A 13,651-nucleotide genomic window follows, 5' to 3' on the forward strand; every position below is an offset into this window, starting at 1 on the left:
TATAAATTAAAATTCTATGTTTAAATATAAATACTATTCATTGTTTTAAAAATATTGGTAAACATAGAAATACTAATTTAAACATAGGATTTTAAAAATTAAGCTAAAAATTACCCGGGCATTGATGACCAAAAATTAACACAAAATTACTAACACAAAATTCGCTTGATGGGGTTTATTATTGATACGAAATTTTGTTTGTGTCGTATGATGTGTCAATTTATAATGGTAAGTATCACAAATTTTAATTTAATTATAATTAACGAAAAATTTGTATTTCTTATCATAAATACTATCAAAATTTTTCTTATAATGATAGGTATCAAAATTTACTATAAGAATTTATAATTTAAATATTTTTTAGTATATTTTTTTTGGATTTCTTATCTACCTATTACTGAATTAATAAATTTATCTTTTCTTATATTTTTATTTTATTTTTATTCTTTAAAATAATTTAATTCGTGGATTATAATCTACGTGGCATTAAAATTTTAGATATATTAAATCTAATTCGTTACTTTTATCTAGGTGGCGACATAATTTTTTAATTCAAACATAAAATACAAATCTTTCTTCTTATTGGTCGAAATAAGTATATTTCTTACGTGGCACTCCGAATGCTCTCCAAAAATGCCTACTTTATTTATATATATATTAGATTATTATTATTATTATTTTTAATATTTGTATTATTATTATTATTATTATTACTATTATTATTATTATTTGATTTTTTTAAAGATTTTTTTTACTCTTTTAATAACCTTATAAAATGTTGTAAATAGTATAAAATATTAATTATTATCATTAAATATTAGTTATTATTATCAATTAATATTATATATTACTTATTATTATTACTAGATGGAAGCCCGTGCGATGCACGATTTTTTATACATAAATCTCATGAAAAGATTATTTTCTTAATTTAACCCTATAATTTTTTTATTATTTTTCTTGTTAGAAAACGGATAATTTGTTTTATTTTTATGCAACTTACAATGCGATCTTAATTTACTTAATATTAGTTATATGAAAATTATAAGTATGATAAATATTAGAATAACATCATAATCCTATTCGTATTTTTTTTAAGCTATGATTCGTTTGTATAACAAAAACACGTTGTTCCACTATACATATATAGTTATAGCCACTATTTTTCTTTCACAAACAATAACTTAGACCACCATTATTCTTTTACTCCGTATAAACTTTATACAATGAAAAATTAATAAAGTAAACCCAAAACTACAGGGTTAAAACAAAGACGGTGGTAGTAATAGTAAAAGATATGACTTTATAAATTTTTAAATAGTTAAATGAAATATATATATACTACCAAGAGTCTTGCATTACTAAAATTAATCTAATTGAATAAAATTAAATCTTTATAATGAAATTTCATTATCATATGTCCTTAATAATAGAGTTATATGTATACACTACTACAATGATTTTTACAATAATAATATAGATATACCAGAAACTATAATACATAAAAAATCAAAATTATCAAAGACATCTCTTACAATCTTTAATTTTTTTTCCCTACTATTGTAACATTATAGTTGACTTAGGGCCTGTTTTGATTTACTGAACTGGACTGATTGAAACTGAACTGAACTGAATATTTTATGAGAGAAGGAAATAAGGAACTGAACTGAACTAAACTAAACTGAAAATAAGCTGAAGAGAACAAGCCCTTACTTTTCCAATCCACACATTTCTCTTTTGGATTTATAAGTGCTTGAAGAAATTTCTTTCAATTGGCGCATGGACATAATCCCTTCAAATATAGAATAATTAATATTAAGTTACAATTAAGTTGTTTAACAAAACTTAATACGATAAGTAACATAATTAGATTAGGTAAAATAAAACAAAACATACATCTTATAAAATAATGAATAACAATCAATTTATTTTGTTTACCATCAGAAAGCCTTGATATACTTACATTATTTCCAATATTTTTTGTTAATCAATGAACTAGACCTGAAAAAAATTCACACCATGAAAAAGTGTAGATAAATAACATTCACATGTTTGTGTTTTTTGTATAGTATATAGATAGATATTGTCTATTTACAATTGAAAAAAAAATCAAAATTATATTTTTGGGAGGATGTATACAAATCTTTAATATCATCCTATCTTATATATTTGTGGAGTAACAAATAAATCTCTTATAAAAAATTTTACCTAATCATGAAATGGGTTGCTAGATAAGATAAAAATTGAACATCATTGTTTTTTTTTTTTTTTTTTGAAGAATATTGATAAAGACTGAACGTTATTGCTATTTATTTTATTTTTTTTTGAAGAATATTGATTTCTTTAAAAAAAAAATTGAAGAATATTAGTTAATTATTAATAATTTATATTTCTCTTAAAATTTTTATTTTTTTTAAAAAAAAATTGATCGAACGTTTTCTTAAAAACAAAATGAACATATATTTTCCTTTTTCAAATATTTAATTTTAAAGTGTTTGTATATAATAATTGTATAATTTATAGTTTTTTTTAAATTTAAATCGTAATATCAAAAGATAATTTTTAGTTTTAAAATATTTTAAATCTTAATAAATCATTATTCGTCGTTTTTACCTACTTGGGAAAAAATTTAAATTTCATTTGTTAATTTTGCTTATGTGGCGAGTGAATTTTTTAATTCAATACAAATCTAACTTTTAATTGGTCCAACTAATATCTTTGCTTATGTGGCGCGCCAAATGCTCTCGAAAAATACCTACTTTATTTATATATATATATATATATTAGATTATGAAATATTAATTATTATCATTATTAAATATTAATTATTATTATCTATAAATATTAGTTATTATTATTAAATATTAATATTATTATTATTATTATTATTTTCATTAAATATTAATTATTATTATTATTATTATTATTAATTATTATTTTTAAGCAGAGCAGGGCAAGACAGAGCAGATTTCAGCAGAGCAGCTCAAAAGAACAGGGTTTAAGCGAAATAATCTTTAACTAATGACATCTCATTATGAACTTTTCAAATATGTAATTTTCATACTTTTTTGTAATACGCAATTAACGATATTTAGCAATAAGTAAATGATAATTAAAAGTTCTTATCTGAATGTTTCTGATCTGGTCTAACCTGATCTAAATTTATTAAAAAGTAAGTAATAAATACCTGAAATAAATTGAAGAGAACATGTCTAATATGAATATTTGATGTATAGTAGCCAAAAAAAAAAAAGCTAACCTGTAACAATCAAAGGGTCGAATAATAGAAATGTTATCCGAGTTATGAGTCGACGGATAAGGTTCATGGATGGTGACCTTGAAGCATCAGCATGGCTAGCTGTTTACAGGAATCCAATGAGATTTATACACTTTATACGCTTATAGCCTTCTGGTTACAGTATGGCTCTTTTTTGGATTTGTTGACTTTTTCTCATTTTTAGTATTCAATACTGATAATATTAAATAATAATAATCCAAGGTTTATTATTCTGGTATTTTAATTTTATAGACAATGTACAGTTGTACTCCATAATCCATTTCCCCATTCTGAAATTTCCCTGCACTCGGTAAAAAAAAAAAAAAAAATCACTTTAATCTACGGAGTGTGTACGATTATTCACTTTGATGTTGTACAGTATTATTCTTTATTTTATCTTGCATATGTTACAAATTACAATCAAACCAATGGATAACAAGGAAGAAAAAAAAAATAAAAAATTGTTGCTTAGGAATCTACACTTTGCTAACTTCAATTGTCTTCAAACTTCTCAAAAATAATAAAAAAAAATATTGGGACATACTTCACAAATATATGTACGCATATCTAGTTGTATCGTGTATATACTACATTCACAGTCATTTTAAAAATAGTTTAGATTACGATTGTGAACAAAGTTAGTGTTCTTCAATATATGAAGAATTTATATGCTTCAATAGTTTGTTTCAATTTGTTTGACCATCACTATCCATGATTAGATGGTCTATATTAATTTTTCCTTGTCCAATTAAAATTCTTAAAGATTTCTTCATAGATGACATTTTTTTAATTCATAAAATAAAATTGTATAAAGTGAATTCAATTCAATGAGATATAACCTCTTTAAACTATGGTAGTCACATGATCTAATAATCCTGTGATCAAGTAGCCGTTATTTGAATGGTAAGATTCTAAGAAAATGACATGAGCATATACTAATTGGTCCCAATTTGACCATACCCAAATCAGAAACCGTGTTTATTATATTGGATTAGCCTAAATTCGTGAATAAGGCCCAATCCCTAGGTGGGACATGACATTAAAATGTGATTAATTCATTCATTAATTAAGATTAATTAGGCAACTAGCCATGTTATATCACTGACATTAATTAGTAGAATAATTAAGGTTGGCAGAGTATATTACAATTTGATAGATTAAGCATCTTCAATACAATTTGATCTGGAAAGCTGAGATTCTTTTCTCATTACAACAGGAGAAATGGGGGCACCAAAATATGTTTCATATTGCCAAACCAATCTTATTTTTTGCTTACTATTTCATTTACATGACAATTACAGTCTACAAAAATTTAAAATATAATTCCTCCTAAACCATCTAGTTTATATTGATATACATTGTTGTTTCGCAATGAAGTATGTTGGCTGCAGCCGCGGGTGAGATGGTAGGCGCAACCACCATAAGCCATTATCAAAACAAAGGAATAAAAGAACAAAAGAACAGGTAACCAGCAGAGATCAGCAGGTCAAAATCGACTTAAGAGACTTGATTTCGTCTAAGAGCTAAGTAATCATAAGCATGAACAAGCCGCTTCTTGAATCTCTTAAGATCTAACTTGACATTCTGCTTATCCAAATAGATCCTCTTAGTGAACTCCCATCCTTTCGCGTTAACACTGTCAGGGTCTGTTAAAACAGGATCGCTTCTATCATAATCATCGTACAGTGAGCTCTCTCTAGGAAGAATTTTGTATCCAATATACTTCAGACCGAGCTTCATTGATGGATCACCATAGTAAGTCTGAGCTGCCCAATCCGTTCCTAAGGGAACAACTTGGATGAAAACACGACCAGGCTTAACGAAGAGAAAGTGTGTCATGGCAGCACCATGAACTCCAATCATCACATCACTGGAGTTCAGTACCCTATAAATCTTAGCTAACTCAGTAGTCTTTTCAGGCCTTAACACCTCCACTCCAAAACCAATCTTTTCTGCTAGTTTCACCAATGAGTCTTCATTGAGAATTGCCCTCGAGCCACTTCTTGAAAGGATGACCAACTTTGGTTTCTTAGGCTGGTAATCTAGCTCAAGCAATGAGGTAGAGGTAGGCGATTGTGAGAGTTGCTTCTCTCTTTCCTCGTCTTGGATCAACCCTTTAATCCGAGGCCAATAAGCTCGGTCTAAAATGTCCCGGAAATCCCTAATTGACTTGTTCCTTTTCATGAGGGACTGATCAATAGTGAGCTCATCATGTATATTCAAACCCACAATGGCTTCCGGAAAGCAATGTGTACGATTATCCGCACTGTAATTGATTGCTGGGTAATCCGTTAGGTGGGAAAGAATGTCTCCATACTTAGTTATCCACCAATTATGATACTCAAGGATGACAAACACAACTTTCTTGTTAAACTGCTGAGAAGTGATGTATAATGGGATTATACCGTCATTGAACTCGTGGTAGACATTTCCGGTATATCCTCCAGTTGAGAAGAACACGGCTGGAACATCATGGACAACATCACACTTCCGCTGGGAAATGCTGTTTTCGTGTTTTGACACAAGGGAAAGTTCATCAATGGTGTTCATTACACTATTCTCCCATTTTCGAGTGTAAGGCCTAATCTTTTCACGTTGGTACTCAAATTCTTCAACAATTTCATCCCCATCTTCCAATAAATGAGAAGAACCTCTTGGATCATTTCGAGTATAAAGGAAGACTGAAGATGAAGGTGAATGTGTCCTAATGTCACCCTTCATATAACAGACATCAGTCCTGATACCACTTCTATCACAACAAATTGTTCCTGCATTTATAAATTACAAAAACATTTAGAAAAATAATTCAACAAATACCAAAAAAAAGAAAAAACCATTTTAAAAAATCATTTCAGCATTCAAAAATCATAAATACAAGCCTGAAATTCATAATTTCCTCTACCCATTTCTTTCTTTCATTAAAATACTTCAAAGCTCAAATTAATCTGATGTAAGCCATTGTTTCACAAAAAAGGATCAAACAGAAAACTTCCTTTTTCCCTTTTTTCTGCAAGTTTACATTCAGAATTGAAAAGAATTATTTATTAATAAATTCATCTATGCAAATTCATAGCAATATGCCATTATTGACAGCTATCCTAGTGACAAATTAATGCATCTAAAATTAACTTTACCATATGATTTATTAGAATAAACTTCATCCTAACATTTTTTTGTTAAATACCATCATGATTCAATAAGTTAACAAGGAAGACATTTTTCAAAATCAATATTTTTGGTGTACAGAGAACCACTGAACCATAGATTGCAGCAATGATATAGACGGAATTTGATTTCAGGTATTAACTAAGCTAGGTGGCATCCACAACTTCGGCTTATACTTTTGACAGGTAAAAGGAATAAAATTATACAGTAATTATGAGAGAGAGAGAACAAACCATTAGAGACGGAAGAACAAAGAGGAAGCTTAGAAGCCATGTCAGAACCCATATGCTCATCCTCTGCTCCTAATGAATCTGCAAAATTTACAAACAAATAAACATAAGTCATTAAAACACAGTTAAAATAATCAGAAGAAATAAAAGTCATTAAAGTACAAATTTTTATGATTAGAAACAACATCAAAACAGGGGATTTAGTAAAAATAATATTACAAGTTTGGTAATTAAAATCCCAATAAAACAGGGGTTCTGTAAAAAAATTAAGAAAAACCCTGATTTTTTTTTCAAAACTATCATGATTAAAAACCCACTAAAACAGGGATTTTGAAGGAAAAAAAAGGCAGAATTTTTTCAAATGATGATTAAAAACCCACTTATTCACTAAAAAAATCTCAGATAATTTTATCAAAAATGAAATTTCCAAAAAAAATGAAAAATTGAAAGAAAAATGAGGAAAATGAAATGAAACTTACAGAGGAGAGAGAAAGTGGAAGGAAAGCCAAAGAGCTGAGGAGTCCAGATGAGACTGCAAGAGAGAAGAGATAAAAAGAGGAAAGAAAGAAGCTTAGGTCTAATAGCTCTCTTAAAATAGTTTCCATTAATAGTAGTAATAATCCCAATTTGTGATTCTTCATCTAATATAAAGTTTTTGACTAATAATCCATCTCCTCCTTTCTTCATTTGATGTTGGTAATAGTATCTTTGATGATGCACCATTTTTGTTCTCTCTATAAAAATCCCACCTTTTTTTGCTTGTGTTCTTTTTAATGGCAGAAAACCCAGGAAAAAAGCTCTGTTTTTTGGGTTTTAGACACAAAAACCGAGGCAATTTTAAATTTTTTTTATTTTTATTTTTTTGAGAGAGGGAGTAAGATAAGGAAGAATATGAAATGGGTTTTAATGGGTTTTTATTTTTTACTTTTGGGAGTGAAATTAATGGAGGAAGAAGAAGAGGAGAGAAAAGGAAGAAGAAAAGTGTCAAAAGAGAAGAAGAGTTCAAGGAAAGGAGGTGTTGAGTGAAGAAGCAAAATGGGTTAAATAGAGAAACAAAAATCAAGCGTGTTTTTTATTCCAAAAAAATAAATAAAATCAAGCGTATTTTAGACGGTCAAACTCGGAAGTGGCTAGGGAGGGATTGGATTGGAAGGAAAGTGGAAAAACAAAGGGCAGCTGGATTTGGGTTTTATGGATTTTGGAAAGTGTATATTACTCCGTTTGAGGAAACATTTCTATTTCTTGCTTATTTCTCATAGTGATTGTTGCAACGTTTTGATTTTACAGGTATTTTGACATATGGTGGTGGCTACGCGGCGTTGGCTTAAGCGAGGAAAGACAAGGGGTTTGTGGGTTGGTGGGTTCGGCTGGTGATGCCGTGGATGGTGGGTTCGGTGGTTGGTGGTGCAGTGGGTTCGATGGACGGTGGGATCGGTGGGGTGGCGTGAGGATTTGTGGCACTGATTTTATTTGTTGTTGTTAATGAGAACAACATTCATTAGGGACATATCAGACATTAATAAAAACGTATCAGTCAACACAAGGAACATATCAGCCAACAAAAGGAACATATCATCCAACAAAAGATACATATCAGCCGACAGAAGGAACATATCACCCAACAAATGAAGCATATTAGCCACCAAAAGGATGAAATTAGCAAACAAAAACAACAGGTAAGCCAACAAAATAAACACATCAGCCAAAAAAATGAAACATACAAGCCAACAATTAAGATATACATATCAGCCAACAAAATAAAGATATCAACCAACTAAAGAAATATATCAACCAACTGATGTCTAATAGCAGCCAACAAAAGGAACATAAAAAAAAAATATCAGCCAACGAAAAGAATATATTAGCCTAACACTACAAAAACCATATCAGCCAACAAATGAAACATATCAACCAACACATGAAACATATCAGCCAACAAGTAAAACATACCAGCCAAGCCTGCCGCGCCCAATACCTTCTCTTATTCTTTTCACGCATCCATTTTGTAGGCTATGTTTGGTTCATCTTAATTTTGTAAGGAATTTTTTTTTTTTTTGAAACAATTGTAAGGAATTATTTTGTCAAAAGTAATTTTCTTTGAACTTCCCTTAATTTATTTGAATTTTTTTAAATAAAATAAGGCTAAAATTGTTTGGATATAACTTATTTGCCAAAACTTAATTTTTCTGAAATAAGTTAAAATAAAATTAATCAAATAAACCCTTAGGCCATGCAATCTTTGACTAATTCTTACGCAATATCATTTTTTTTTTTTATTTAGGTGAAGAAATGGATTCTTAATAAGTGGTGAATTATTAGAGTATGTTTGTTTATCTTATCTAACTTATTTTAGAAAAAACAAGTCAAACGGAATTGAATAACTAATTTTATTTTTCAAAAAATTTCACACAAAATTTCATATAAGTTCAGACAATAGTAATATAAGTTGGAAGAAAAAATTAGACGAACGACGAGAGCCTTAGTGCCAATTTATTACCTTTGTCCTTGACTAATAAGTACTTATTGTACTCTTATATCACAATTTTATATAATTCATCCCAAATTGAAGGTCATTTCTAAGTTTATTAAATATAATCTCTTCATATATCTTTCTTAGAAATTTGGATTGTGATCATCCCACAATTGCTTTGCAAAAATAAACAATGCAATTTAGAATTAGACATTAATAACCTTTTTTTTTAAATTTGGAATTTGATTTTATTTTATTATTTTATTTTTTTTTATTTTTTTTTTGGGTAAGGGTGCACGATAGCATGAGCATTCTAATGTGCAATCTAAATTGAACAATTGATTAAGTGTGGGAAAACTATATTTGATAAGCCAACAATTTATAGTGAAAGAAATAAGATATTGTACATGTAATCAATTAAAGAACAAGACCTACATCTAATTAGTGACATCATTGAGATAAGATTAAGTTATAAGTCAAATTTATTCCCTGGTACAACATAAAACATTTAATTTGAAGAATTAAGCATCCAATAATTTAAGCTTCAGCTTAGTTTGATACGCAACTTGCTGTCACAATCTCATCTCATAACTAAGGCCCGATTATTTGATTTATGCATTCCTCTGAGTTTCTTTACTCTCTTAGGTCACTGTTTTGAACTTTTTAATGTTTTGGCACTGCCTAGGCTACTTGCTGGATCTTTAAAAGGCAAACAAACAACTAAAATTTCCCGCTAATGGCTGTACAAATATACCACTCACTTTATTATACGGAGTACTCTTGACTACATAATTCGTACTCCGTACTTCTTACTCCGTATATTATTAGAAAATCAAACTTATAGTCGAGTTGTTCGTGAGATTAAATGAGTCGAACTAACACCTTTTTGATTGAGGTGAGAATATCCAAGAAAATAATTTGAATTTTTTGTTTTAGTTCTTCAGATTATTAGTCGTGTAGAATAAGGGGGACAAATCATTTTTAGTTTGTGACTAATCTTATGGAGTGAAATTTTGATATCTTGGGTAAGAGTCTTGAAAATGGACTTAAAAGTATTCGGAAGAGGTGAATATTTCTCATTAGTTAAATCATAGATCGTCGTGATGTTAGCGTTATTCTTCTTGATATTAGTAGATTTATAAAATAAAGCACGTAGAAACTTAGAAATAGACCGTATAATTTTTTCTATGGATAAGCTCCAATTTAATTGGTTTAGTTTTCAATGGTTCATGAACCCTTCGAATACCTTATATCTTTTGTAAAAACTTTGTAAATAAAATCATTTTTAAATCATAAGTCGCGTTATACAAAAAGGTATTTCATAAAAAAATCAAAAACTAACTCGTGATGACCATATGTAACACATCATTTATAAGTGGAATACAAGAGAAATAAAGAATAATACAAATGCATGGAGAACTTCATAACTCGATCTCTTATATACATGAATTAAGAATTTCACTTTGTAAGATTGTTCCTTTAGTTTCTTGAAATAACCCTCTAATTTCGTGTAGTACTCCATACGCCATACAATATATTTAGTTTATAATAAATGATTTATTATAAGAATTTCACCTAAACACAATAATGTAGTAATAATACAATAAAAATAAAAGGTGACCAAAGCAAAGTGGGAAACAGGATGCCATTAATTGGGAGATGAAGTGAAGATGGATAAGAATCTGATCACATGTACAACATGTGCTTTGTTTCTTGCTACAAAAAAAAGAGTGAACATTTTTGGGAATGAACTTTATTACCATCTTAATTTTATTATTATTCTCAACTTGTGACCAACTGACCAACGAGCACTCATCTGCACATTTCTACATTACCACATGTTTTTGCAACTAGCCATACCAACAAAGAAATTTAAACTCCTTTATTCTAATTCCCAAAAGAATACAAGGGTTTAATGTTCTCAATTCTACTAATTTTGTTGGTTAAACATAAGGAGTGGTGATAGACATAGTTATATTGATTGATTAAATCTCGTTTACAGATTTACATTATTATCGTCAATTAATGCTCTTTCTAAAAATTATAATACTGATAAAGAGTTGAAACAGGCTCCTAGAGCTTGGTACCAGCGATTTGCGAATTTTCTGATCCAATTGGGTTTTATTATTACTAAAAGTGACACCTCCCTTTTTACTTTCCGGCAGGGTGATGACATGGCATACTTGCATCTATATGTTGATAATATTATTTTAACTACCTCATCTGACAGGTTGCGTGTAGGAATTATATCTCAGTTGCAAACTGAGTTCCCTATGATCGACCTGGGTCCATTGAGCTACTTTTTAGGGATTTCGGTCACCCGTACTCCCTCTTATTTGCTACTTTCGCAGGAAAAGTATGCACAGGAGATCTTGGAGCGTGCAAGTATGGGCTCTTGTAAACCTGCAGCCACTCCAGTTGACACTAAGTCCAAACTTAGTGTAGATGCAGGACCACCTTTTCGGGATCCTACTTTGTATCGCAGTTTAGCCGGTGGTCTTCAATATCTCACCTTTACTAGGCCAGATATTGCCTACGCGGTACAACATGTGTGTCTTTTTATGCATGATCCCCGAGAATCTCATTATGATGCATTGAAACGCATTTTGCGTTATGTTCAGGGTACCGTTGATCATGGCTTACATTTATATCCATCTACTTCTCATCGTTTGATTACTTACACTGACGCTGACTGGGGAGGTTGTCCCGATACCCACCGTTCCACATTGAGTTATTGCTGCTTCCTTGGGGACAACCTCGTTTCTGGATCATCTAAGCGTCAGCATACCTTATCTAAATCGAGTGCAGAAGCAGAATATCGAGACGTTGCTAATGTTGTCTCTGAGGCTTGTTGGCTCCGTAATCTCTTACTTGAGTTACATCGCCCTCTTCGATAGGCTACTATTGTGTATTGTGATAATGTCAGTGCTATCTATCTTTCTGGAAACCCAGTGCAACACCAACGCACCAAACATGTGGAGTTAGACATCCATTTTGCTCGAGAGAAGGTTGCGTTGGGTGAAGTTCGGGTTCTACATATTCCTTCAAAATATCAGTTTGCGGACATTTTCACGAAAGGCTTACCACGGGAGTTATTTTTGGAGTTTAGATTCAGTCTTAGCGTACGACCTCTTCCCGCTATGACTGCGGGGGTGTGATAGTTATTATATTTAAGATAATATTTGTCACAGATTAGGATAATTATTGTATATATTTTGTATCCTTATCGTATTAGGATTACGATACTTTGTAAACCTCTATATATACTGATCAATGGTACACACTCCAGGATTGAGGAGTTCTCCCGAAATCTAATAGATTCATTACTCCGAGTTTGATTTGAGGTATTAATAATGAATTAAAACGGCTTCCTCCTTCATAGTAAATTGATTGTTAACAAAATAATCTTCTTGAATTGGTATTACATTTTTTCCAATTATTTTGCTTTAAAAAAAAATATCACATCATGAAAACGAAATCCAATTTAAAATATACTTAGTATATCTGTTCTATGGACAATTTTAACATTTATGCTGCAATTTTTTTTAATTATATATATATATATATATATATATATATATATATATATATATATATATATATATATATATATATATATATATATATATATACGGGATCCGGTGAGAACCACCCTCTATATGAGAACTCATCCCATATGTGAGAACAAATCTCAGCCATTAGATTGTATTAAATCCAACAACTGAGATTAATGATATAAACCTCCTAAAAACCACGCCTAATTGTCTTCCCTCTCCACCACAGTTAATTGTCTTATCTCTCCACCATGAAGCTTCATCAATGGTGTCTAATTAATAAGTCAACCTTGACAATTTCTCTCTCCTCTTCTTAGCTACACAATTTTCATTGATTATCGAGGTTTGTTCATTCTCTAAGTTTTGGATTATTTTGGTTAAAATTTCCAATTGTTCAGTTCTGATTATTTTCGCTTTTGGATTATTTTTGTTAAAATTCAACGATGTCAGTCGTCTAATCTTAATGAATTGCATGATAATCTTAGTGTTTGAATTTATTGCTATGATAATTTTCAAATTTACTTTTGAATTTTTGTTGAAATTATTGAATTCCATGTTTTGATAATTTCCGAATTTACTTTTGATTTAGAGATTTTAATAATATCAGTTTAAACTTGATTGTGATTGTAATGATGTCAAATTAAACTTATGATCAAAAATCAAGAAATGTTCTGAAATTTCCAATTGAATGCTCTTATTATGTTGTTAGTAGGCTTTTATTTTCGATTGAATGTTGTTATTATGTTCTTATTTTCAATCAAATTTCAAAATGAGCAAATAAATTGAAATGAGCAAACCTAAATATGTGTAACAGAACATTTCTTACTGTTTTCTGAACTTGTTGTGGAGCGAAATAGAATTAAAATGATCAAATATTAATGAGATTCACAAGCCCCACCCCCTTCTATAATTACTATAGATTATGAGCAAAAACTAATTAAAATGAGCAAATATA

At 29.8% G+C, this 13,651-nt stretch overlaps 2 protein-coding genes across 2 annotated transcripts; one reads left to right on the forward strand and one right to left on the reverse strand.

Moving 5' to 3' along the window:
- Positions 1–4,458: 4,458 nt before the first annotated feature.
- LOC110707310 lies at positions 4,459–7,588 on the reverse strand. The gene is made up of 3 exons (XM_021885329.1): positions 7,152–7,588; positions 6,676–6,753; positions 4,459–6,045 (listed from the first exon to the last, which is right to left on the reverse strand). The coding sequence occupies exons 1-3, from the start codon at positions 7,393–7,395 to the stop codon at positions 4,775–4,777; spliced, it is 1,593 nt and encodes a 530-aa protein (XP_021741021.1). The 5' UTR covers positions 7,396–7,588; the 3' UTR covers positions 4,459–4,774.
- A 3,728-nt stretch (positions 7,589–11,316) lies between these two features.
- LOC110707176 (uncharacterized mitochondrial protein AtMg00810-like) lies at positions 11,317–12,039 on the forward strand. Its single transcript, XM_021885182.1, has one exon. It carries the CDS (start codon positions 11,317–11,319, stop codon positions 12,037–12,039), a length of 723 nt encoding a protein of 240 aa, XP_021740874.1.
- The last annotated feature ends 1,612 nt before the right edge of the window (positions 12,040–13,651 follow it).

This window comes from Chenopodium quinoa, unplaced genomic scaffold, assembly GCF_001683475.1.
Source record: "Chenopodium quinoa cultivar QQ74 unplaced genomic scaffold, ASM168347v1, whole genome shotgun sequence".
In the NCBI taxonomy this organism is placed as follows: Eukaryota; Viridiplantae; Streptophyta; class Magnoliopsida; order Caryophyllales; family Amaranthaceae; genus Chenopodium; species Chenopodium quinoa.